The 27,535-nt window shown below is 41.9% G+C and overlaps 1 protein-coding gene across 3 annotated transcripts in view; it reads right to left on the reverse strand.

The window, feature by feature from the left end:
* Nucleotides 1-3,061: 3,061 nt before the first annotated feature.
* LOC119176343 (uncharacterized) overlaps nucleotides 3,062-27,535 on the reverse strand; it is a 69,483-nt gene continuing 45,009 nt past the window's right edge. For 2 of the 3 annotated variants that reach the window (XM_037427573.2, XM_037427572.2), the window contains 3 exons: nucleotides 19,879-19,917; nucleotides 19,655-19,747; nucleotides 3,062-4,012 (listed from right to left, as the gene is read on the reverse strand). In XM_037427573.2, the coding sequence (XP_037283470.1) occupies nucleotides 3,833-4,012; nucleotides 19,655-19,747; nucleotides 19,879-19,917 (312 nt within the window). In that variant the 3' untranslated portion in view covers nucleotides 3,062-3,832. The remainder of the gene's footprint in view (nucleotides 4,013-19,654; nucleotides 19,748-19,878; nucleotides 19,918-27,535) is intronic. The other variant, XM_075877462.1, reaches the window with a different exon arrangement.

The following is a 27,535-nucleotide window of genomic DNA, read 5'->3' on the forward strand; positions in this document are numbered from 1 at the left end:
TATAGAGCGTGTGCTCGGTGGGCGCAGAAAAAGTGTCGAAAAGGCAACAAGTGCCGGCGGAGCAGGCGAGTCCTTGCCGTGACATCACATCCTGCTTAAACTTTTTAAATGTTCAATAGATCTATAGTGCCGACTTCTTAATTATGCCTATTCTCTACATGTCTGTCTCCGTTTCCTTTACGTTCTTCTTAACCGATAGTTATTTTTGGTTTACACCCCTGCTATTTTCTTAGTATTTACCAGTCGATTTTCTGGTTCGCTTCCTCCATTTTGTATCGACATTCCTCATGTACAAATAGCTGAAAATCTCCCTAGCTCAAAGCTCCTCCCCCATTTCTCTCAATTGCCTCTCAAATTTAATCTTGCTGCTAGCTTCCCTGCCCTCGAATGATGTCCATCCCATGTGCACCTTGTACTCCCCGATTAGGTGTATTTCCCTGAGCTCCTAAGGCAAGCCTACCTATGCCACGTTGCTTAATTTCTTATCTTGCTTGAACTTCTTATTTCATATGCACAAGACCACAGTGTCGAACGTCAGACCAGGAACCATGATCCCTTTCCATATTCCTCTCACATCATCATACCTATTGTAATTCCACAGTGCCCTGTTTTTCATTACCACTGCATTCCTGTTACCTTTAGTCGTTACGTATATTACGTCTTCCCTTAGGTACTCGGTCCCATTGCTTCTCCATATGCCCAGATATTCGTATTTATCTCTTGTCTCTAGCATGACCTCCTGTATCCTAAGCTCACTACCTTCATTATCATTAAAAATCATGACTGCCGATTTTTTTTCCCTTACTGAATCTGAAATCTAACCTATGTCCCTCATTACTGCAGATGTCCACCAATCTCTGCAAATCTTCCTTGTTGTCGGCCATTAGCACTATATCATCTGCCTACATCAATTCTAGTAGTGCCTGTTCAATGAGTTTTCCTTGTTTGTCGAAAGAGAGGTTGAAGCCCAGTCCACTTCCCTCTAATTTGGCCTCTAATCCTTGTATGTACATCATGAATAATAAGGGTGGCAGGGGACACCCCTGCCTAAGCCCCCTTTTACCTCTGCAGGCTTGGATACCTGTTTTCCTATTTTACAACTATTTTGTTATCCTTTAAAAGATTAGCGACTTCATCTTCCCCACCTAGTGTGTCCAGTATTCCCCATAAGTCCTCTTGAACCACGCTATCGTACGCTCCCTTGATATCTAAAAATGCTAGAACACCCTCATCTTCTATCCATGCCTGCAGTTTTTCCTTAATGATCTACATCACCAGCCTGTAGACCATTGATGTCACTGTCACGGCCGCTGGATGAAAGAACGCACCGTGCGCTTTTTCATCCAGCGGCCGTGTCACTGTTATAGGACGGTAGTTGTTTATGTCAGCTTTGTCCCCCTTTTCTTTATAGATCATGCTCATCGTGCTAAGTTTCCATCCATCAGGGACTTCACCATCGATTATTGTGTTGCTTGCTGCCCCTCTCAAAGTCTACTTAGAATTGGGACCCAGTGCCTTTATCAGCATAATTGGGATGCCACCAGGGCCTGTTGATGTACTACTAGGAGCCCTTTGCTCAGCACTTTCCCACTCTCGTTGTGAAAATGTAGTCACTGCACCACTTGATCTATCCTTTTCTATTAAGGTGCATAAGGCACTTCGTTGTTGAAATTTTTCTGTCACCCTTGCTCTTATATATTCAATAGCTTTGTCCCCTTCTAGTCTAACACCTTCAGCTGTAGTTATAAAGCTCTGCTCTAGGCTTGTCTCATTTCTTAGGGAGTTTAAATGGTTACAAAATTTTGCAGCTGCCTTTCTATCCTTTTTTTTTATGTACTTCTGCCAGCCACTGAGCCCCCTTTCTTCTAATCTTTTCATTGATCAGAAGGAATGCTTTTCTTCTACAGGTTAGAAAGATGTCCCGTTTTCTTTCAACATCATCTGTTGGTTCACCCCGCTTCTTAGTGTGTCTGTGTTCCCTAGAGGCTTCCCGACATTTTGCTGTGGTGAACTTTCTGATCCCACCAACTCTTGGGTTTGTGTCTCCTTTTCCGAGGCGACTTGTCACTGCCTTAGCAAGCTTTATCTCAGTCTAATTAGATTCGTGTACGTCCACACAGTTTTATTATCCTCAGTGATTACTTTCTCGATTTATTTAGTAGCTATTTCTATTTGCCTTTCTGAAGAAAAATTCCCCTGTAGTTGCTCATCTTGTCTCCTTCCCGTTTTCATTCCTCTTCCAAAATTTAGCTTGATACGTTTGTGTTCACTACCCAGACTTCTGAAGCCACATTCATCTATGTGCATTCCCCTGAGCTTATCATACATCCTATGTGACATCAAAGAATAATCTATCGTCGACTGCAGCCTTCCTACCTCCCATGTTATTTGCCCTTCACACTTTTCAGTACTGTTACAAATGATCAAATCAAGAGGTCACCACCGTAGGTGTGCCACAAGGGAGGCGGCCAGCTGTCACGTTCCGTTACGGGGTGGGGGGAGTCCGCTACAGGAGATTAATCAGTCTGACCGCGCAGGCTTCAGACGACCAAAGAAAGTCATTGCTTCGTTTTTTTGGAGGGGGGGGGGGGTTCCTTGCATTTTAGTGGGAACCCTGCGACCGCCTATGGTCCACACCACGTTAGCTCGTCACTGCTGAGCCAGAGATCCCCATGCCTCATCATATCATTAGCCACTTGGTCAACAGGTTTAATATAGATTAGCAAATGGAAAAGTAAGAGACAGGATATTCACAGAAAGGCATACAGGTTGGCCTGAAGAAATGGAACAGTGTTTCAACAGCCCCGGTAATCTTACCTGCATTGCAGCAGGATCAGAAGTTGGGCTAGTTGGCAAGATAGCTTGCTTTTTAGAGAGCTATCTTGCCAACTTGTGAAACCCTTGTTTTTTTTCTACGTCTTCCTCATTGTTGCTTCCTGCTGTACTAAAAATTTACCTGCATTTGTCATAGGCCACTCAACAGGAGACAGCATGCCAATGCCAACAAAGCTTGGCAGTTGTAAGCTCAGCTGATGAGCATATGCATGACATTAAGACGCTATTATTCAACACGAGCAAAGGACAACTCTGTGAGAATGTTTATTTACACATGTAGTTGAAAAAATGTCTAAAACCGGGATGAACACTGTCAATGCCGCCATTGTCTATAAACAACTGTAAACATTCAAAACATTGACTGATACACCAGATATTAAAACAGCAATATTCTTTTGTCCATAAATGAAACCTTTTCACAGAAGTACAGCATCATGCAGATACTGCAGGAGCAACAAGTTGACACATTCAGAGAGTTCCACAGCATAACATCTACATACAAAAATCTTATTAAAGCTACCATATTTGGCAAATGAAAAAATTTGAAACCAGGCTCTAATGATTACGATGCACCACTGCACAATGGCCTCCAAGCAAATATCACAAGTTTCCTAAACGGACAATAGTGGTGTCAACCCATTCTGTTTTCAATAGACACTAGTGAATTGTCCAATATTTTCCGTTTATGTACTGGCAGCAAGCCCAACTGCACAAAACGTTTGTGAAACCCTGCATAATTTAAGAGAAAGTTAAGAGGCCAGGGCTTATTTCCACACAACTGCAGCTGCAGAAGACTGTAGAATTATACCTACCTAGCTGGTGACCATGCACTTGCTGAATGTTTAGTAAAATTTGTAATGTCTTGTGAATCAGCATGTTGAGTTAAAACACCCAGTTCTGCGAATACTATCTCTGTGTTGAGAAAGTCTTCATGGTTCTGAACTTCACACACACTCCCACAGCAGTCCATCAGGCATGTCTTCACCAACAGGCCTTGTCATGCAGGCAGCACATCAAACTCGTCGCTAACATGCACACTGGGCACGCAAATGTCGTCGATGACAGGTGTTGCCTTCACTTCACAAAGGCCAAGTTCTTTAAGCTTCCACTCCCAATCAAGCTTCTGAACAGCATGCAAGCTTTCTGCTTCATTGTGCTGCCGAAGTAGCATTTTTTCCTGCATCACCGTACAAAAAAAAAAAAAAAGTTGACATCTGAAACATGGACGCACACACACAATCTGCTGGGAGCATGCAATTTTCGTCCTAATGGGATAACTGATCTAACCTTTTACTTCACACAGCTGGAAATTTGTGACACATCAAAAGACAGTAATTAATTAAAACAAGTACTTGGAAGATTTGGAGCATTCTCTATAGACGGTCAGATTTTACACATGAATCAAGCAGCAGGAAGTGCTCCTATCTATATACTACCATGGCAAAAGCTAAATCTCCATAGCCAGGCATTCAAAAAACGGCAAGAAGGGGAAGATGGAAGCTTGTGATGAAAAACTCCGTAAACTTGCATACTTGAGCCGATGTTTCAACAAGTGGACTTGTTTTTTCCAGGCTAGAACTGATTTCCTTAGCGCTAGCATGTACTACATGCTTCATACCCTTCCCTCTAATCTGAACTCTGAACAAAGGAGTGGGAGATGGCAACCCTGGATGCAACATGTGCTTCATATGCACACTGTCACCGATTCAGGCATGTTTCAATGCTTGTAAGTACGTTTAATGCACACTGAAGTCTCTTTAGTACAAACACGCACGTTTAATGCACACAATAGTCTTTTTAGTACAAATAAAAATCAGCTTTAATAGCTTAGGATAATTTGTTCACACTGGTGAAAGGTTGCTATATTGCAGAAATACAACTATGTGCACCAGTGTGTTTACATCCGCAATGAGTCAAATATATATTGAATGCTTTTACAGCAGTTTGATTCTATAAGATAGCAAAGAAGGTGAACTGCATTTCAGCCACGACAACACTGAGTGCACGTACCAATTTTTGTTGGAGAGTTACCAGCAGAAGCATACACGTGACTTTTGAAAAAAAGTTTAGAATGAGAATGTGTACAAAAAAAAAATTTACTTCGGAAGTTAAACAGAGTCGAGTTTTGTAACACGATTTCTGTTAAATGAGGTAAAAGCACGCTTCCACCTAACCACATTCTCGTATTGTGGCAAAGCTGCCTTTCAGCCTCCGCTACAATCACAAATGTGTAGATTAAAAAAAAAAAAACGGTTCTAACATGGGGTGAGTAGAGGTGGGGGCTCAATGTTGCTCTGGACCTGAAACTTGAGCAGGAAGTTGTACACTGAAGACTTTATGAGAACCCAAAATTTCGAATGTTCTTATATATTGATGTCCACGAAGCAGATTTGGAACGGAGCACACCCTTGTCTGCCACATCATCTGGAATTCACTAAAATTAAAGTTGAGGAGAGACCGGAGAATAGTATGTTTGCCTTCCACATGCAAAGTGTTGTTGACATTGCCTAAGTCTTGACAACTATGAAACACAACCCTGCTAGCGCATTATCAACCTAGCAAAAAAACAAAAACACTTTCATGCAGCTACCACATAAGATGATGTTCAGCAATCCTCTCCAACTTTTCTTTCTGCAATTTCACTTAGAAGTATTCAAACACACACACACACATTGCACAGGTTCCCTTGTGGTTTATCAACATGAAAGCTGATGAGGTACTTTTTCATGCACAAATTGATTTTTTACAGCAAGGCACTTTGGTCCTCACCCATAATAGCACATTAATGCAACCTTAATGGGTACGGACACAAAAATTTTGGCCTCTCGTTTGTCTGCAGCAATGTGTTGCTGGAGGCCTGTTAGTCATAACAAGGCACATCATTAACTGCAGTGTGCAAAATATAATTACAGGCTTTTCATTACCACACAGTCTCAGTTTCAGTGTGAAAGAGCTCCAAAAACAAACCACCCAGTGAAACTATCACCACCTAGCGTGTGCGAATTTCAAGAGCATGAGCACACAGAACTGTGACGCACTTCCGCATGGTCTGCATCAAGAAGCCCTTTTGAACAGGAAACAAGACAGCAGTGTCACTACACACCACTTTCATCGCGTGCGCCCCGGCCACGGACTCACGGGCAGCTGCTGAGTAATTTATTTATTTATTTATTCTACAAAAAGAATACCTATAGCGCCCGAGGGCATTATTGCAGGGGGGAAATATACAACGTAAAATACGCTTACACAAAAATGACTATTCAAAAACAGTATGAACACAAAAACAGATCATAACAAAAATGCAGCTATGACAGTAGCAATGTGTCCCTGAAACATGTTTCAGTGTGGCAGTCTGCAACCTCCTGTGGAAGCCGATTCCACTGGGAGATTGTGATCAGAAAAAAGGAATATTGGTAAATGTTCGTTCCGCAAGAAAATTCCCTAATTTTAGGAAGTGGTAAGTTCTCTTAGATAAAAAATGGGGAGGTGAAAGGTAAAATTCTTCATCTATTTTGATCAACCAATGAAATATTTTGAATAGCATTTGTAATCTCAAGTGTTTACTATGTGATACTAACAAATCCCACCTTAACCTATTTTTAAGCGCACTGACACTGAAGTCATAGTTGCTTGTCGCAAAACGAGCTGCGCGGTTTTGTACGATCTCGAGCATATTAGACAAAGTTTTTGTTTGTGGGTCCCACGCCACACAGGCGTACTCTAAGATAGGTCGGACATTTCAAAAGTAGAGTAGTTCTCCGATTTTGGGAGGAGCTAACCGGAAGTTCCGTTTAACAAAGTTTAGCATTCTGCAGGATCTCGCTGTGACATATTCAACGTGCTTAGTCCAGGTAAAATTTGATGAAAAGTAAACACCTAGGTATTTATACTCAGTTACTCGCGTTAGCTGGATGGTATCTAATGTATAATGAAACAGGTATGGGTTGCGTTTACAAGTAAAGGAGACGCACTGGCACTTCTTAGGGTTTTAGACTCATACGCCACTTATCACAAAATCACAGTGCAAGTAGTGATGGTCAGAGGTGGATCTAATACAGTGGCAAATCACACAATCATCTGTATACAGACGTACCTTGCATGACACATCCTGAGCAATATCGTTGATGTACACTAGGAACAGCAAAGGTCCCAACACAGACCCCTGTGGAACTCCCGAAGTAACAGCAACATATTCAGATTGGGAACCATTAATTACGACATGTTACATCCCATCTTGTAGATAACACCGGATCCAATCAAGCAATGCAAGAGTAATACCGAGGGATCAGATTATGTAGCCATTGAACATGGGGCACAGAATGAAACACTTTCTGAAAGTCAGGAATATGCAGTCTGTCTGCACCCAAGGTCAAATGAGCAAAAAAGATCATGACTGAATTCGATGAGCTGTGTTGAAGATGAAAGACCAGTCCGAAATCCATTCTGAGATGCCGTAAAAAAATTGTTACTTTCTAGACGTTTCATTACGATGCTGTAGACTATGTGCTCCATTGTTTGGTCTGTAGTTGGAAACAATATTTTTTGGGTCACTCTTATATACCGGAACCACATTGGCGACTTTCAATTCGCTAGGTAAACAAAAAGTACGTAACGAATTCTCAAAGAGTTTGACAAAGTAGTTGGCAATTACATCAGAGCAAGCCTTCAACACATAAGAGGGTATACCGTCAGGGCCCTTTGCAGGAGAAGCCTTCATTTTGTCAAGCAACTTAAGTAAATCACCATGTGTTACCGTCATCTCCGGCATAGGTTCAAAGACATTGTCAGGAATACACGGTACATCACTGCGACAAGGGTGCGTAAAAGAAGCCTGGAAATAGCGACTGAAAGCAGAAGCTTTATCGGTGTCACCAATTAAAAGTACACCGCCATCGTTTATGCTGGGGATGCCAATTGAGTCCTTGCTGATTGATTTTAAACACTTCCACATTTTTTTCGGGTTATTTTGGGCCCAATGCTAGAAAATATTTTCCCCTGGCAATCTTGTTTTTTTGCTGCTAGTGCAAATGCAGCGAAAGAAAAATGGTGGCTATGGTGTCATTGTAACTTGTGGCAGTGTGGTTTTGTGAGGGAAGTAGGGAATCGCCAAGGGTCATCTTTGAGGGTGTCAATAGCGTGAGTGAGTTCATCACTCACGCAAACTTCAAAGGCACTCACTACGGTGATGGGGCCCGTCAGTGTAACGTAATCTTAACAGTGAGGGAGCCCGTCATAATAGTGATGCAATTGTAGCAACAGGCCCCATCACCGTGGTGTAATAATAAAAATGATAAAACCCGTCGCCGTAAATTTGTAGTCGTTTCAGACGTCGTCATGCTATTGTGTTGTCGTAGAGGGTTGACATGCAGCTGGGGAAGTGGTCGCGTCGCGAGTTCGAATTCCTGTTTTCTCTCTCTCTCTCTCTCTCTCTTTTTTTTTTTTCCAGGGTAATGCATCAAGACTGACGTTACTACTCTTAAAGAGTCCTAATTTAGCTTTTCTGCAGGAAAATCAAGCCACTGTCTGCGGTGGTTGCTAGACAGCCCTACAGTATGTATTTCGTGTCATAGTGTCAATGTCCGACTTCTGTTTGAATCGTGCCTTTTTTCTATTTTCAGGGTGTCTAACCAATTTGCTTTTTCGAAATTCCCACTTTTTCAGGTTTTTCATGATGATTTATTTGAAGCGAATTCCATGACTGCTATGACTGCTTGGAAAAAACTGTGCACTGGAAACAGGCCCAAGAGTGTAAAAAAAATCAGGCAACTCTATAGAATAAGTAACTACCACATGTGCTCCGAGTGTTCCGAGCGCAAGCGGTAAATACGAAAATATATGTATATTTGGCCAAAATGATATTTCCGAGCCAGAGAGTCAGCAAGTTGGCTGTTTGGCAGTATGCAAACACACGAGTTGAAATTAACTGCATCTGAAAGCTTGAAGAAGTCCATGATAGTCCTACAACGCAGCGAAAACTGCTAGGAAATGTAGAAGTGGCACCATCTCATGGCATCTGTGTAAAAGGAGGACGCCTGAGCCCGGCCGGTTCCGCCGCTGAAGCATATTCTAGTTCACTATAATGGTCACAGCCCAGGCCACTTAGGATGCGGATTGGACTGGATCTGATGCGGATTGGACTGCCGCTGAAGCATATTCTAGTTCACTATAATGGTTACAGCCCAGGCCACTTAGGATGCGGATTGGACTAGATCTGATACAACGTAAATTGCTGTATTTAGTATTGATTTGCACCCCCACCTAAATTCCACACCTCTAATATACAACTTTCAGCAAAAAAGTTAATAACTATACACTACTCACGTATTCTGTGCACCATGCATTGACAATACTGACGTTGCAAGAACGAAGCCGCACTGCATACCTTTTTTTTTTTTTTTTTTTCTACGACGAGCACAAGCATGTTGATGTTTTATTTCTCTGGGCTCCGACGCTTTGAGTTCGACAATGTCATCAGATGCCTGCAATGAAAGCTACGAGTAGCATTTAAAGCGATGGCGTTCAAATATGTGCTGGCAAGAAGAGATCTGTCTGGTCGCAACAGCTGCCTCGATTCTGCAGATTTATCACAGATTCGGGCAGGTTACCTTCGTTTGTGTACTCTTTTATGAACATAATGCCAGAATCTAATCACAGATTTAATAATACCATCTCAAGAACCTGAAAAGAGAAATTTAGATGAAGTTACCCAACTCTACCCAATGCGAGCTACTAGTAATAAGTGCGTAGCTGAGGATGTTTGCTGTTGTATCACCAATAATAATAATGGTAGTAATAATAATAATAAAAGGCATCACATAGCCAGGCAAGCCTTTGCAAATGGCAAATCTATCTGAACCTGAAGGCCTTCGAGCTGAGCCGAAATCATGGTCAAGACAATCAAGCACAAATTACTGACGTGTAATGCTGCGATTGGACAGTCAATCAGATATGCTGTGCAATATGTAGAAGCAACAGACATCAATATAGTGAATGTATCAGCATGAAAGCTAAGGAATACTTTAGACAACGTGAAGGACAAGCGGCTGAGTGAAAATTTCTACGATCCCTTTACGCTTTAGGCTGCCACAATTGTTAGAACTAGTACATCGGTGAGACCACCGATTTCAAGAAAAGAGCTTAACAACATGAATATGATGTCAGGAAAGAAAGAGTGACCTCATATGCTCTCGCTAAACACGTAGAATCTACAGGCCACCAAACTGACTGGTCAAGCATGCATGTTCTGACCAAAAAAAAGCTTGCTTGTGCCTTCACCTGGAATACCAGCACATGCAGACAACTGCACTAACAGGAGTGATGGGATGCTTCTGACAATGTAGTCCCGATGTTTATGTCACATACATCATCATCATCAGCCTGACTACATCCACTGCAGGACAAAGGCCTCAACCACGTTCCCCCAATCAACCCGGTTCTGTGCTTGCTGCTGCCACTTTATACCTGCAAACTTCCTAATCTCATTTGCCCACCTAGCTTTCTGTCTCCCCCTAACCCACTAGCCTTCTCTGGGAACCCAGTCAGTTTCCTTTACTAACCAGCGGTTATCCTGCCTATGTGCTACATGCCCGGCCCATGTTCATTTCTTCTTATTTCAATTATGACATCCTTAACCCCGGTTTGTTGCTTGATCCACTCTGCTCTCATGACTGGCAGATTGCCACTATCCCTCAAGAGCAAGGTATATCACAGCTGGATCTCGCAGGTACTTACGAAGCAGAAACCGAGAGGCTTACAAAGAGGGTTCAGCTTAAATTGACGATGGCGCAGCGAGCGATGGAAAAGAAATTATAGGTGTAACCTTAAGAAACGTCAAATACTTAGGGGTACTTAAATACCCTGTGCCCTTCTCATGGTTATCCCCGTATTTACTCGCGTAATGAACCCACTCGCATAATGAACCCACCCCCACCTTGGTCCTACAAAAAAGAAAAAAAGTATTTTTAATGTATCTTTCAATTTCGGTGTGCTACCCAGTGCTGTTGGCGGTCGAAACAATGTTAAATGAAGCAATTGTATCACAAAATAACAACGCAACAAAAGTTGAAGGATAGTTTCACGACCATGCTAAACAGTTGCGAGCAGCACAAGCGCGGACGACGTCAATCAAAATTTGAAAGTCGTGCCTTTCGTGGCAGAGCACCATCTGTCGAATGCAGAAGAAACCTCTTTGCTTACAACACCGCGCAAGCACAGTGGCCCAAGGACAAAACAAAACAACAAATGCATGGCCTCCCAGATGGCGAACGCATGGCGTAGAGACTTGTCACACACCCGTCATCTCAGAGGCCATGCAAAGCACCAACCGCGAGCCCAACACCCGTGATGTTTGTGCACTGCCATTCAACGCAGCATTGTAGCTTTCGGGGTTGTAGTGAACTTATTTAAGGACAAGTGCTCAGAATGTTCTGAGCACATGCGGTAAATATGAAAAAGATATGTATATCTGGCCAAAATGAAACCTCAGAGTGAGAGGGTAAGCAAGTTGGCTGTATAATGTTTGGAAGAACCAGAAAGCAAAAACACAAGTTAAAATTAACTGCACTTAAAGGTTTAAAGAAGCCCAAGACAGTCCTACAATGCAGCCAAAGCTGCTAGAAAACGTAAAAATGGCACTATCTCATGGCATCTGTGTAAAAGGAGGACCAGGAGCCTGGTCGGTTCCGCCACTGGAATATATTCGAGTTCACTATAATGGTTACAGCCCAGGCTGCTCAGAATGTGCACTGGATTATATTGACCTGTATTTACTGACTTAAATATTTAAGATGTGGATTCGATTGGATCTGATGCTACGTGGATTGCTCTATTTACTATTGATTTGCATCCCATCTAAATTGCGCACCTCTAGCATATACTTTTCAGGGAAAAAAATCCCTACTACTCACGTACCTTGTGCACCTTGCATTGAACTATGACTAAAAATGTTGCAAGAACGGAGCGTTACTGCATAATTTTCTTTCTTTCATGTTGACCTCTTTATTTCTCCGGGCTCTGACGCTTAGAGTTCGACAAAGTCCTCAGTTGCCTGCAATGAAAGCTAGGGGTAGCGCTTAAAGGCATGCCGTTTGACCATGTACTGGGAAGAAGGAATCTGTCAGGGCGCAACACCTACCTCGATTCCATAGATTTATCACAGATTCTGGCGGGTTACCTTCGATTGTGTACTCATCCATGGATGTAAGACTAAAAATAATCGCAGATTTAATAATACCAACTCAAGAAACTGAAATGAGAAATTTGGATGAAGTTACCCAAATCTACCATGAAACGCGAGCTACCAGCAATAAGTAAGTAGCTGAGGACGTTTGCCGTTGCATCGCCAATAATAATGATAATAATAATACTATTAATATTAACAGGGGTGAGATGGCTGATACTAAATAGGAAGCAGTTTTTGGAGCAGCAAAATTTCAATTTTGGAGGAAGAGAAGCTTGCTTCAGAGAAGTTAGCGCCATTTATTATGTCATCCTGGGAGCTTGATAATACAAATTTTTAGCAACGTGGGGGTACCAGTGCACATTTTAATTGGCTTATAATACACATAATACTGAAACAGATTTCAAAGGAAATTTTCAAACAAAATATCGCCAGGTATGAACTGTACTTCCTTTTTACATACATGACCTATCTAGCTCTCATAACAAACATGTGAAATAATATTAAAGAAAGAAAGGTTTTCCTGAAAACTAGGTTCTCTAAAAACACTCAAAAGAAATTCAAAAACTGTGATTGCACAAGAATCTTAGTAACGTAACAGTGGTCCTTCGCTTAAAGAAAAGCCTGACATGATGGCCTTATGAGCTTTTAACAGACAACAAAAGTGTGCTGCACCACTGTTTGGGGCTACCTTGTGTGGGATAACCTTTAGGAGTGCAGCGCGGGAGCCAGGAAACCTCGTCACACTGACTATGTCATAAAGCACATGCTTATGGCACTAATGATAAGTGAATGATGACAACGCCTCTCCATGCGAACAATCATGTGTTATTAATACAGCACACATTGACCAGTTCTATTTTTTTAATAATCCAATTATCATAGGTCATTATCGTCGATGTAGAACTCCCGTTAATACATCAACTTGTGACTGTCACCCGTGCTACGACTCGCGTAAAGCGCTCGCAATGCTTTAAGAAATTCGCAGGTAAGAAATTCGTGTCCATGCAAATGAACCGCCTAATGTACAGAGGCCGGTTTTATTGCAAAGACAAAAAGAATAAAAGAAAGAAAACGAAGTCACACAGCGAAACGGCCACCGACCGAAACACCGATAGAACATGAAGCTAAGCTTAAAAGCTCGTGTAGCCCAGAGCCGGCACACAGGGACACCTCTCAAAGCGCTCGTTGCGAGTTTGGATTACAAAACGGAGCAGTGGCAAATCACCATTCATGAAAAGTGTGCCACGTGATCGCCGACGCGTCATGAGTCACGAATAAAGCGACAAGGTCGTCGTTAATATTGTTTAAAATGGTTTGGACGCACGCTCTGTCACCGCTTCTTCGCAAATAACTAAGTCTTTCTACTTGCAGACACCGATGTGGATTTCGCCGGCGATAGATTTTTTTTACGCAATGAGAACTCGCTTGTCTAAATAAATTGATAGCTAATGTGCGTACACCGGGAATGGGGTGCACACGTTCTATCACTCACGGAACCCATTTTGAGAACCTGTGTGCAGGCGCAGAGCATCCATGACATATGTCGCATGCAGGGAAATGACTCCATGCTTACAGTTACTAGCTCACGGCAAACACGCACGCGTAGGTGACCGCACGAAGCAATGTCGACGCTGCTCGTTGACATGAAAACTGCAGCGACCGGAGGAACGCGCTGCGCACAACAAAGAACCTGAGAGTCAACTCCACTACGCTCGCCACTTGACTCTGTGGTTTTCGCTAGGCGACAGAGGCACCAGAACACACAGCCTAGCTAGTAGCAGCTGCACGGCCGATGCACGACAGCTCATTTTTGCGGAGTCACGTATATTTATAACAGTTTAGAGGCGATTATGGCAGCACCATGCATGGGAGCCTTCGTCACCAGAAAGGTGAAAAAAAAAAAAATAACACGACTGGGCGCATCTTATTAGTTAACTCTACCTTTTTCCCCCCTCTAAAGCTGAGGTTGGCATCAAAATTCTAGCTTTCAATTTCTTTTTGGAGCAGTTCGGCGCAATTTTAGCGATGTTTGTGCTTTTGGAGCAGCTTGGCAAGAAAACAGAAATGTATCAAAAATACACAATATGTGCAGGTGTCTCACCCTCATAATAATAATAATAAAAGGCATGACATAGCACGGCCAGCCTCTGCTAATGGCAGTCCTAGCTGAATCAGAAGGCCTTCACGCTGAGCCAAATCATGGTCAAGAGAAACATGCACAAATTTAACAACATGAATTATGTTGTGGTTAGAAAGTCAGATATGCTGCGTGATATGTAGAAGCAACAGACATCAACATAGTGTATGTACGAAGATGGAAGCGATTGAATTCTTTATACAATGTAAAGGACAAGTTGCCAAGTGAAAATTTTGACTGTGTTTTTTACTTTAGGCTGTCACAATTATGACAACCAATACATGGGTGAGACCACTGATTTCAAGGGAAGAGTTAAAAACCCCCCTGATTCATTATCACACAGAATCGAATATCTACAAACAGTTTATATTCCTCGCTGTTAAACAAAACATGAATATGACGTCAAGAAACATATGCCCTCGCTAAACATGTGGATTCTACAGGCCACCAAACTGACTGGTCAAGTGTGCGTGTTCTGGCCAAAGGAAAGCTTGCATGCCTGCATCTGAAATACCAGTACATGCAGGCGATTGTTCATATGCTGAACAGGAGTGATGGGACGCTTCGAACAATGTACTTCCGATGCTTAAGTCACTTACATAGGCGTACTTCATTTCTTTTTTATTTTATGTTTATTGTTTAAAAAAGTTACAAGATCAACAAAAAGTATACAGGACGAGGGTCCTAAAGTAATAAAACTGTAGTGGGACGCTGTGCCTTTCTTATGGCTATTTTTGTGAACAAGGCTCCCGCAGCGAGTGCCATAATGTCAGTAGACTTTGCATTATTTTGGTAGGTGCATCCTCTTAGAGTCTTTACTAAGAAGCAACAGTTACGCACTGTTTTTTTTTTTTTTTTCACACAACTTTTAGCTGTTTCCTATAGTTGCAGTTGAAGGAGTAGCTTTTTAAGCTTTGATCTATGGTAATGCTTATTTTTGTGACGGTCGCACAGGCTACAACCGTAACCAGGCCAGATTTTTCAGAAATTCCCTGATTTTTCCATGACTTTTCCAGAAGGGTTCAAATTCCCTGACATTTCCAGGCTTTCCAGGTTTTTCAGGCTAGGTTGGTAGGCACTCTGCCTTAATATTACCCTCCTATTCTCCTGTTTGAAGACAGGTGCTGAAAGCTGAGACAGTGGACATGCTGCAGCCATTTGAAACAACATATGCTTGTGAGCTGGCATTCTTGACAGTAGCCTATCTGACAAATAAGCTGAGAAATCAGTTGAATCCAGCAGCCAACACACCGCTAGCCCCGAGTGTTACTATGCCTCACATAAATGTTTTGGTTCAAGGAAAGCGAGTTAGCTTGCATGTGAGTAAATAAACTTTTCATATGCCCTTATTTTTGAATTAGTTGCATGTGAATGTAGCGAGAACCAAATGAAAAATTCTTGCATGAAAGTGGGGGTGTGTGGGAGAGGTTCTGTGGCACTTAATGGAGCTTGGCAGTGTTCCCTGGGACCAATATACTTACGAGCCACTGCCTTACGGTAGCTTTAAGACAAGTTATGATCACTAGAGTTGGCGTATTCATGTGGAAGGTAGAGACCAAGTACTGCACCAGAATGGCCAATCCTATTCTGGTCAAAGAGGATTTTAAAAATTTCTGGAGTAGAAGCTTCCGCAATGCCTTGCCAGCAGAAGTGAAGCCAGCTTTTGCCACTGCCAAGATGATGAAAACATGCTCTTTTCTGGTAATGCCCACTTAAAGATCACGAGGCTTTGATCTGTTAATGTAAATGCTACGTTAGTTCTATATTAAAAGATAGTTGTTCCCGACAAAGAAACACACAGGTACGAGTATGGGTGACTGAATCTCCAAAAAACTTTGCCTCCAATTAGGGGCTTACTAAGAAAAATTAGTAACACTAAGACGCACTTGGAGCACTATGTGACCCGAAAAAGTTTCCCCATTAAACTCGTTGGGCGTGCGAGGGAAACGCTCCGTTCTTAATAGCTGAACAGCTATACCTTATCATGCCCTAGTAAGATGGCCGCTGCAGCCGCCATCTTGCCGTAGGCACGGCTTCACTTTTCAAAAAAATCATTTCCACTCCTGAAATTTTTTTAATCCTCCTTGGTTCTGGTGAAGGAGCGCATTACCAGCAGTGGTCGCCAGTGGGGCCACACCCCAGGCCTTTTTATGCAATTCCATCATCATGCTTTTTTTTTTTTAAATCAAGTCCAAAATCGTCTGGCACTAGGATTCGAACGAAGAAGTGCTTACCAAGAAGGTTCAACTTAAATATAGGACGACACAGCGAGTAATGAAAACGAAAATGATAGGTGTAACCTTAAAAGACAGGAAGAGAGCAGAGTGGGTCAGGGAACAAACGAGGGGGATATCATAGTTGAAATCAAGAAGGAGAAATGTACATGGGTCGGGCATGTAGCGCATAGGCAGGACAACCTTTGGTCAGTGAGGGTAACTGATTGGATTCCAAGAGAAGGCAAACGCATCAGGGGCAGATAGAAAATTAGGTGGCCAGATGAGATTAACAAGTCTGCAGGTATAACGTGGCAGCAGAAAGCACACTGGGTTGACTGACGGGACATGGAAGAGGCTTTTTTTTGCCTTGCAGTGGGCGTATTCAGGCTGATGAAGGTAGTGACCACTATAAGCTATTACTGTGCACACCCATGCAGACATTTAGTTCAGTGTGGGGCAGCCAAACAAACACTTCTGTTACGTTCAGCTAAAGTGGTAAAGTCAGATCCGTGGTCCTGAAACCAAAAATTTGAAATGCCAGTGAGGTAGAAGAGTACATACTACAGATTTGTAGTCATCCACCCTGCTGTGCAATGTCACCCTTTCAAATATTAATACCAAAGCTTCCACATCCTGGTCATCGGTATCACTCAAAGAGACACTAAAGAACAAAACGATTTTTTGCGTAATAGTGAAGTATAATTTCACAATTCCGAAAAATCCACTCTTACCGTGGCACAACATTTGGTAAGTAAGAAAACACGCGAAAAGAAAATGTGGGTGGAGACTCCACCTTGAGATTCCCACCCCAAACATCGTGATGCCATAAATCTTAAAGACGTCTACTCGGTCCTACGTTGTTTTGAACCTGTAAAAATAAAGTATATTGTCATCTGAGGGTGCCATAAACCTAATATACCAAGTTTAAAAAAATGTCATTTTGTCCATGCCGTGAAAAAGCGAAAAATACGCTTTGAAATTTCTGACTCCACGTGCAAAGATTTTGGGATCGAAATTTAAAAATAAAACTTCTACCTTGATTTTCTCCGCTAATAATGAACTTATGATAGTGATATATAATTGATTGATATGTGGGGTTTAACGTCCCAAAACCACTATATGATTATGAGACGCCGTAGTGGAGGGCTCTGGAAATTTAGACCACCTGGGGTTCTTTAACGTGCACCCAAATCTGAGCACACGGGCCTAAAACATTTCCGCCTCCATCAGAAATGCAGCCGCCACAGCCGGGATTCGAACCCGCGCCCTGCGGGTCAGCAGCCGAGTACCTTAGCCACTAAACCACCGCGGCGGGGCATGATAGTGATATATATCGCATTAAGTTCTCAGTGCAGTTTGTCAATGTAAACCAAGTCATTGTTTCTCTTTAGTGTCCCTTTAAGATGATGGGATTACACTGGCACGGCTCACTGGATTGATTAAAACCTGAACGACATTCCATACGACCGCGGCGGATTGTGGTGGTCAAAGAGAGAGAGGTCCTCCTCTCTCTCTTTGACCACCACAATCCGCCGCGGTCAGCAGATCGATGGGCAAGCAGCATTGTTTCTTCATCTTATATTTTATCAGGTCAATCGCATCTCGCGAGTGTCCTCACCTAACGAGTATATAACTTACACCGTGGTTTAGGGTTAGGGCCTGCACGCTTAGTTAAGTTTGATTGATGATGCAAAGTGCTGGTGGCCAATATGGCCTTCATTTCTTGCAGAAATCAGCACCAAAAAGAATATTTTAAGGCTGGTCGGGCATTTTGGCACAGCACGGCGCAATTTCAGCAAATTTCATGGTTCTCGCACAGCTTGGCACAACAATTGGGGCATTGTATTGAGTTGGCACAATTGGGGCGGCTGTTGCACCCCTGGATAAGAGAAAACCCTAGCAACAAGAAATAGACTAAAATGGAGCGTGAAGCAATACAAACACTTATAATGCTCAGATGAAAGGGATACTAAAGAGCAAAACAATTTTTCATTTATTAGTAAAGTACAATTTCACAATCGCAAAAATACCAGTGACTCTTACGATACGACACTTAGTAAGCGAGGAAACGCGCGAAAAGAAAATGTGGGTGACGACGTCCCCTTGAGATTCCCGCACCAAACACTGCGACGTAATAAATTTTGAAGGCGTCTACTGGGCCCTACGTAGCTTCCCATCGATAAAAATAAAGTAGATTGTAATCTGTGGGTGCCATAAACTTAGCATACGAATTTTGAAAAAACTCATGGAGCCAATGCCATGAAAATATAAAAAATGCATTTTGAAATTTCTTACATCAGGCACGAAGACTTCGGCGCGAAACTTCAAAATGAAGCTTTAACCTTGATTTCCCCTGCTAATAACAAACTTATGATTGTGAAACACATGACATTCGGGTTCTAAGTGTGCAGTTCATCAATCTAAACCAAGTTGCTGTTCTTCTTTAGTGTCCCTTTAAAGTAGCATTGAAATGAAACACCCAAGGCATCTATTCAAGCTGGTGTCAGAACTTCATAGATGCCCGCCTATCTTTCTTTTGTGCTTATTTCCTGGATTACCAAGCCCTTTCTCACAGTAATCGTGTTTTTATTGGTGCTGTATAAGTAGAATTTACTAATGCACCTCAACACAACCTTAGTTTGTCGAAATTTTCATCAAGTTTTAATCAGTCTTCATAAGATCCTAAGCAAAACTTGCGATTCTGTGCTCCTCTAAAAGTAAGAAAAAAAGAAAAAGAAAAAAAAGGTCAAGTAACAATTTTGGAAATGGAAAGAAAATGTTCATTTCCATGGCACAACAAGAATGTGGGCAATGAATCAATTTCCTGGAGATGCTCACTTCCTATGAACGTTTAATAGAAATATATAGAGCACTGGTTGGCCCTTTTGACTGAAATCGAATTAAAGTTGAATTCAGTCAACTGTATCTTTTCATTCATGATGAACTGTAATTTTTCCGTATGTATGAATTCCCAAACTTTTCACAGTGATGCAAGTGGAATACATTGGATGTGACCTATGTTATGTTCCACCACAAATGATTATTTGATCATCACATGATGTGCATTTTATTTAAACAAGCATAGCTATCCATCTGTTTAGTAGAAGATTTTGTTTGGAGAATTAACTTTGTCACTGTTTTCTGACAAAGTTAATTATTTTGTCACCGTTTGGCCCAGCTACAACAATTTCCAGATGTAGGTTTCTGAATTAAATGTAAAACTTGTGTATCTGAAATATTCATTTTAGAACCTTGATATGTCAGTGAAATTCACTCAATACTTACTTTTGTTTTTTCCCACTTGTCTTCGACATCCTGCAGCCATGACAAGAAGAGACGTCCATTATATCTAGATCGCACGTTTTTGTCCTTATCATCCTAAAACGATAACGAAACATTTTCTCAATTCCTCATTGCATATATATATATATATATATATATATATATATAAATATATATATATATAAGTTGAAGAAAAAACATTGAAGACATCACAGCCTAACACTTGCCTTCTTGTCAGGGATGGATTCCGGAGTTTTGACACAAATCTGTAAAGAAAAAGAAAATGTGATATTGAACTGTAAACGAAGAAAACTTAGGTGAGACTCCAATAACAATCCTGCTGCAGAGGTCATTGGAGAAACAAGGTGGAAAAATGAATAATAATATGTGGAGTTTAACGTCCCAAAACCACCATATGATTATGAAAAACTCTGTAGTAGAGGGCTCCGGAAGTTTAGACCACCTGGGGTTCTTAAACCCCCTTGACCTATGCTCATTTTTTTTTTTGAATATTTCCACTCAAAAAGTGCTTTCATTGCTGATTTTGAATCTAATTGTACTAAAATGTAGCTAGTCAATGCTGAAAAAAATATTTTCAGCACATGCTTAGTCAAATCGATGGAATAAAGTTAATTACTGAACAATACACAGGAAACCACCTAGCTGCTGCTAATAAAATTTGAGAACCTTATAAGCCAAACAGTTACAGATGCCACATATTTTTTCCCTTCTGTAGGCTAAGCACCCCTGGGATATTTAATGCATAGGAAACCAGCTACCTGCTTCTAATAAAACTAAAAACCTTATAAACAAAACAGTTAACTGCCAGGCCTTTCTTCACTTGTATATGCTAAGCAGCCTTGAGGTATTTCACTCGGGGAGCTTTGGGGCTGCGTGGAAAATTTCACAATGCGGAATAACGCAAAACAGCTTCACTGGCAGGCACTCACAATGTTCTCATTTAAGCTGTCTTCATCGTCACTGGAGGAGTTATTTATTCACCGTCATCGCTGTGTCCACTTCCGGGCACGAGACATATATATCTGTACTCGAATCATCATCACTCAATGATTATAAAAAGGGATAGCATTTTTATCGCGTTCACGGGCCAGCTATACGTGGGTTGCCGCCACCGCACACACTCTTTTCAAGCGAAAACCATGTGCTTCTACACCTGAACGCTAGAGGGGAGTACCTATTCCTCTAGGACTAGTTCTATTCGTCCAAAGCAATTTGGTGACAGTTTGGGCAGGCCAAGCTCTGCTCAATCAATGCAGTTTAGGGGTTCATGTGCACCCAAATCTGAGCACACGGGCCTACACCAATTTCTTGTCCAAAGGTGAAGAAATTCCCATGTTGCCTACATGTAACAGATGTCAGCAATGTTCACAACAGTATAAATACTTCTGTTTGCAAACTGTTGGTCACATAAAATTTAAACTTTGGCGGCATAAAATGTGCAGATGTGTTTATTGGTTGGAACATTCCTTCACAATGTATAAAGAGTTGTTTTTTTTTTTTCAAGACGACACAGATATGTTATAAAGATCCTGAGACAGTAAGGCTCCTGTCATTTTCTCACACAAACTCCACGTCAAGGTGGAAATACTTTGCCACAGCTAAAATGACATTGTTGAGACTACTTATCAAACATTCATTAATTAAATTTTAATTAATAGCTTGATGGCAGGTGTTTGCATTACAATGTTATGGTGTGTTCCAATTTAAGGTACAACTATTTTTCAGAAATCAGAAAATTGCATCGAGTTCAAGATATTCAGTCATCAAATTTCATAAAAAAATGAAAACTTATCACGCAAGGCATGCACTAAGTGGAATTGTTCTGCGCTGTCAGACCTACCTGTCACATGGGAGGGACCAAATTTGAATGAAGGAGCACTGCAGCCACACCTTTTCATGAGAAGTTGTGTGTTACTTTGTTAGGTTCTTATCTGTTCGTTTCAAGACCTGCCCCAAAAAACCGCAATATCAACCTTTTCTTTGTGTGGGAAGCATAAACCTCTGGGGCAGCCACTTTGGTGCTTCTTGCAGACGGGCGAAATTATTTCTAGCGCTTCTTTACAGAAACTGATAACATTAATCTGTCTAGTGTACTAGTGTATTTCAGCATGCTTGCCGATTTTCTGTCCAGATTCTGCTTTGGTGCCTTCATTCAAATTTCTTCACTTCTCTGTCCCTTATTCCAGTGTTTTGTCACACTTCGTGTACACTTGGCATGATCGGTTTGAATTTAGCCCTGAAATTTCAATGACTAATACCTCAATCTATGTGCAACTTTTGTGATTCCTAAAAAAAATAGGTGTGACATCAATTCGCATGCCCTAAAACTCTGCAATACAAACACCAACCTACAGGTAATTAAAAGAGGTTAATTAATGTTTTAGTGTTAATTTGTAGCAGGAACATCAGTTTAGCTGCTGGAAAGTATTTCCAACTTGATATAGAGTTCATGTGCAAAAACGACAGGAGCCTGACTGTAATAAAACTTTTAGAAAAAATCTGTGTCTAAACAAACAAACGAACAAAAAGCACCCTGTACAATAATATTCTAGGTAAAGTGGTCTGTACAATAAGAACATGAGATATATAAAATTATTTGTGATATCAGACATGTGGAGCATGGCCTTACAAGTTCCATGAAAAAGTATGGTGCTTTATATCTATAACAAAGTTTCAACCATCATTCTCAATGCAGAAGACATTATAGTTGCAACCCATAATGATTTATTTGTTTACAAAGCATACGACAATACAGCTGTACAATGCATTATTAGATACTAAAAGCAGGTTTAACTGGCTGCTGCACTGTGTTAAAGGGGCACTGGCACAAAAGTTTTGGCCTCGCATTTCATTGCTGCAATGCATTGCTATGGGCCTGTTAGTCATAACATGGCACATCGTTTGCTTCCATGTGCAACAAATAATTAATTATGCACTCTTCATATATTTCCAGTCTCAGTTTTGGTTTGAGAGAAATCCAAAAACAACTAGCTGCTGAGTGCGACTATCACCACTCAGAGTGTGCAGCGCTCGACCACATCAGAACACAAAACTGTGACACATTTCCGCATGGTACGCATCAAGAAGTCCGTTCAAACAGGAAATGGGACAACAGTGTCACCAAACACAAAACTTTCAACGCGTGTGCCACAGCAAGCTGCCCATAGCAGTCTGCTGGAGCAATCATGGCAATTAAAAAGTCATCATAACTTATTGTATTAACTGCAGAGTAATGATGAAGAAAGTAAGGGGGTCACTGTGGGTCACTTTTGAAGAGTCGTTGCTTGCTCATGCATGCAAACTTTATATTTCATTTAAAGTTCCTTCTAAGCTACGTTCACTGTTAATATTTCGCACGCAATACAACCATCTTTACACGAATCGATCAAGCAGGCTATCTTGGCCGCGAAACTTTGTGTCAGTACCCCTTTAGGAATGCAGACAAAATGTCTAAAAGACCAAGGGCCCGATTCTTAATGGGTCCACTTAGTGGAATGTCAATTTCAGCCTCCACTGATTGGCTGGAGCTCGATGAGCAGCGTACCCTGTTTTCGGTCATTCTCATGTAACATCATTTTAACGTCACTAAGCTTTCACAACTCTTGACACAAATGAAAGGGACAGAATGCATTTCACCACAGCAATTTCTGCCCCAAGAGATTCGCTTTTGAATGCACATCTCGGAGGCTGTACACAAACGAATTATTCTAGCCTTTAAATTAGGTTTAATGTGGCTGTCCGCCTGTGTGTACCTGGAAGGTCAATATGTATTCCCTGCATCGTTCTCCAACTATGTCGACATGATCATACGCGAATTGAGGCGGATAAAGTTTGTCCAAGAGTCCTGTAACTGTACATTTCAGCCACTTTCTTTCTCTTCACGCTGAAATGTGCAAGCGAGTTCGGTGCGTCTACATGGTCAAGAGCGCCATGACGTCACAGCTCACAGCTTTTTCGACTCACTGAATGCGCTCCACCAATGTAGACATGTCTGCTCGGTGGAAATGAAGAATAGCTCCCCAACAGTCTCACCCGTACATATAGAGCTTGCAAAATTAATAAATTAATTAAAGCAACTAGTTTGATATATCATATAATAATAAAGTATATATATAACAAGTCTATTACACCAATACGCTGTCCTTTCTTATGAATATGTAAATCATACAAATAAATTTTTATCAGAATAAAGTTTATTTTATTAGTATGAATTGCCACCCTGCCAGACAGATTTCTGTCGAATATGTTCATACTTAAATACATAAATCTTGTACTTATTTTGCATAGAAGCAGTTAAAAGCCACAATTTTCATCATCCTGCGAGTTCTTTCTTAATGAAACCACAGTGTTTAACAGATTGGAAAATTGTGCTCCACAAACCTGCTTTAATATTTACCGTGGGAGCCACAATCACCATGATCCCTATGCTTATGTGACGATACTTCTTTCGTATGTAAAATGGCCAGCAACTGATAATTCCCCCATCATCATCATCATCATCATCATCAGCCTGACTACGTCCACTGCAGGACAAAGGCCTCTCCCATATTCCGCCAGTTAACCCGGTCCTGTGCTTGCTGCTTCCAATTTATACCCGCAAACTTCTTAATCTCATCTGCCCACCTAACCTTCTGTCTCCCCCTAACCCGCTTCCCTTCTCTGGGAATCCAGTCAGTTACCCTTAATGACCAGCGGTTATCCTGTCTACGCGCTACATGCCCTGCCCATGTCCATTTCTTCTTCTTGATTTCAGCTATGATATCCTTAACCCCCGTTTGTTCCCTAATCCACTCTGCTCTCTTCTTGTCTCTTAAGGTTACACCTACCATTTTTCTTTCCATTGCTCGCTGTGTCGTCCTCAATTTAAGCTGAACCCTCTTTGTAAGTCTCCAGGTTTCTGCTCCGTAGCTAAGTACCGGCAAGATACAGCTGTTATATACCTTCCTCTTGAGGCATAGTGGCAATCTACCTGTCATAATTTGAGAGTGCTTGCCGAATGTGCTCCACCCTATTCTTATTCTTCTAGTTACTTCAATCTCGTGGTTCGGCTCTGCGGTTATTACCTGCCCTAAGTAGACATAGTCTTTTACAACTTCAAGTGCACTATTACCTATCTCGAAGCGCTGCTCTTTGCCGAGGTTGTTGTACATTACTTTCGTTTTCTGCAGATTAATTTTAAGACCCACTTTTCTGCTCTCCTTGTCTAACTCCGTAATCATGAGTTGCAATTCGTCCCCCGAGTTACTCAGCAATGCAATGTCATCGGCGAAGCGCAGGTTACTAAGGTATTCTCCATTGACTCTTATCCCTAACTGTTCCCATTCTAGGCTTCTGAAAACCTCCTGTAAGCACGCGGTAAACAGCATTGGGGAAATGTTGTCCCCCTGCCTTACACCCTTCTTGATTGGTATTCTGTTGCTTTCTCTATGAAGCACTATGGTAGCAGTTGATCCCCTGTAGATTTCTTCCAGAATGTTTATATATACTTCATCTACGCCCTGATTCCGCAGTGTTTGCATGACGGCTGATATTTCTACTGAATCAAACGCCTTCTCGTAATCTATGAAGGCTATGTATAGTGGTAGGTTATACTCTGAGCATTTCTCTATTACCTGATTGATAGTATGAATGTGGTCAATTGTTGAGTAGCCTGTTCGAAATCCTGCTTGTTCCTTTGGTTGATTGAATTCTAATGTTTTCTTTACTCTGTTAGCAATTACCTTTGTAAATAGCTTGTATACTACAGAGAGCAAGCTGATCGGCCTGTAATTCTTCAAGTCCTTGTCATCTCCTTTCTTATGTATTAAGATGATGTTAGCGTTCTTCCAAGACTCTGGTACTCTTCCCGCCAGGAGACACCTCGTAAACAGGGTGGCTAGTTTTTCTAACACAATCTGTCCTCCATCTTTCAGCAGATCTGATGTTACCTGATCCTCACCAGCAGCTTTGCCCCTTTGCATGCTCTCCAAAGCTTTTCTGACTTCTTCTATCATTACTGGTGGGGTGTAATTAGGGTTACTGCTAGTTCTTATAGTATTAAGGTCGTGGTTGTCTCGGCTACTGTACAGATCCCTGTAAAACTCCTCCGCTATCTTAACTATCCTATCCATATTGGTAGTTATTTTCCCCCATCACAATGTAGCAAAAAACTTTTATGCCGATGTGCCGACAGCGTCTGAAAGTTCTTCATCTTCAATATATTCCTGCATGTTGCGAGTTTTGTGACAGTGCATGTGCACTGCATCAATTTAAATAAAGCTGCTGAATGCCGGTTTTGCATTGAGGCAGAACTATGGTCACTAATAGCATAATTACACAGACACGCTAACCTCGGTTACGGCAAAACTCAGTTCCCTTAAACCGTAGTTACATGCAGTTAGACAGAATGCCTAACTGCAGTTACTACACTAACCGCGATTCCTCTACACTGAGGTTCACCACCTCAGTTAAAGGTACCTTTAACCGGTTTCGATGATTTTGTACAAACACATTGGGCCGATAGACCAAGTTCTAGACAACGCTTTAGAGCTCCGAATCACTGCACATCGCCGTGACTCGGCCAAACGTGCTTTCAACCGCCTATTCACAAAGCGAAATGCTCTGGTAACACGACGTCACCGTGGCCGCTGATCTGATTGGCTGTGCAATGCACGGAAGTAAGATGAGCTGGTAGGGTGACAGCACCTGCCAGAGCAGATACGGACCACTCCGCAATAGTCATCACTTCGTGTCCTCGCACTTCGAGAAAATTTCCCAAACATCAATCTTGCATGATCACAAATGCTTAGTGGCAAGTTGTCTTCCACAACGAATCCCATGAATAGGCATTCTGCCCGGCCACACTTATCTTCGCAGTGCTTTTGAAAGGAACTTCGATGTTGCCCTGCTCTTCCACAGCCCGAACGTATCTCTGATGCTTCTGTCTAGCGACAATGTGCACCGTTGTGTCGGCCTTGCCGCCGTCTGGAATGCTTACATTGATTGATTGATATGTGGGGTTTAAAGTCCCAACACCACCATATGATTATGAGAGACGCCGTAGTAAAGGGCTCCGGAAATTTAGACCACCTGGGGTTCTTTAACGTGCACCCAAATCTGAGCACACGGGCCTACAACATTTCCGCCTCCATCGGAAATGCAGCCGCCGCAGCCGGGATTCGAACCCGCGCCCTGCGGGTCAGCAGCCGAGTACCTTAGCCACTAGACCACCCCGGCGGGGCATGGAATGCTTACATCACAGGCACATGTGGTATAGAATCTTTACTTGTCACCTTTCTGCAAAGTCACAAAACCCGAGAACTCTGCTGTTTACGAGTCCAGAAACACTTGCAAATCTGTCTTCCTTGCTTTTGATACTGCAATAGACCTTCAAACTGAACTCAGAGAAATGCAGAACTCCCACAACTACGTAACAGATAACAGACACAACTGAGGCCTAGGCAGGCGACGTTGGGTGAGCGTACAAAATGCGGGGGCCAAGACAAACAGATGGAAAAGTTGTAATAGTGTTTCCCTTAGAGTCTTTTCATTCTCTGTGACATCACATACAGGGGTAAAAGTGGGGAAGTATTTTGGAGCAGCTACTATCCACAAATATACATATGCGTGTGTTTTCATCAATAAACATTACAGCTGACAGAAATAACTCGGAGAAAAAAAGGGATCAGGGATGCTTCTCTTGTTTTCATGACCGCTATATAAGTGTGGTGCAGTTCGCTTGCAGGAAGTCCGTTATATCCACGCTAATGAACAGGTTACTCTGCTCATCTGTACTCCGTCTGGAGTGGGGACGAGCGATTCACAGAGCAAATGCGTGCACATGGTACAGCAAGCCGCCCGGCAGTGACAGCTTGGAATAACCAA

The sequence above is a fragment of the Rhipicephalus microplus genome, chromosome X (genome assembly GCF_043290135.1).
Source record: "Rhipicephalus microplus isolate Deutch F79 chromosome X, USDA_Rmic, whole genome shotgun sequence".
In the NCBI taxonomy this organism is placed as follows: Eukaryota; Metazoa; Arthropoda; class Arachnida; order Ixodida; family Ixodidae; genus Rhipicephalus; species Rhipicephalus microplus.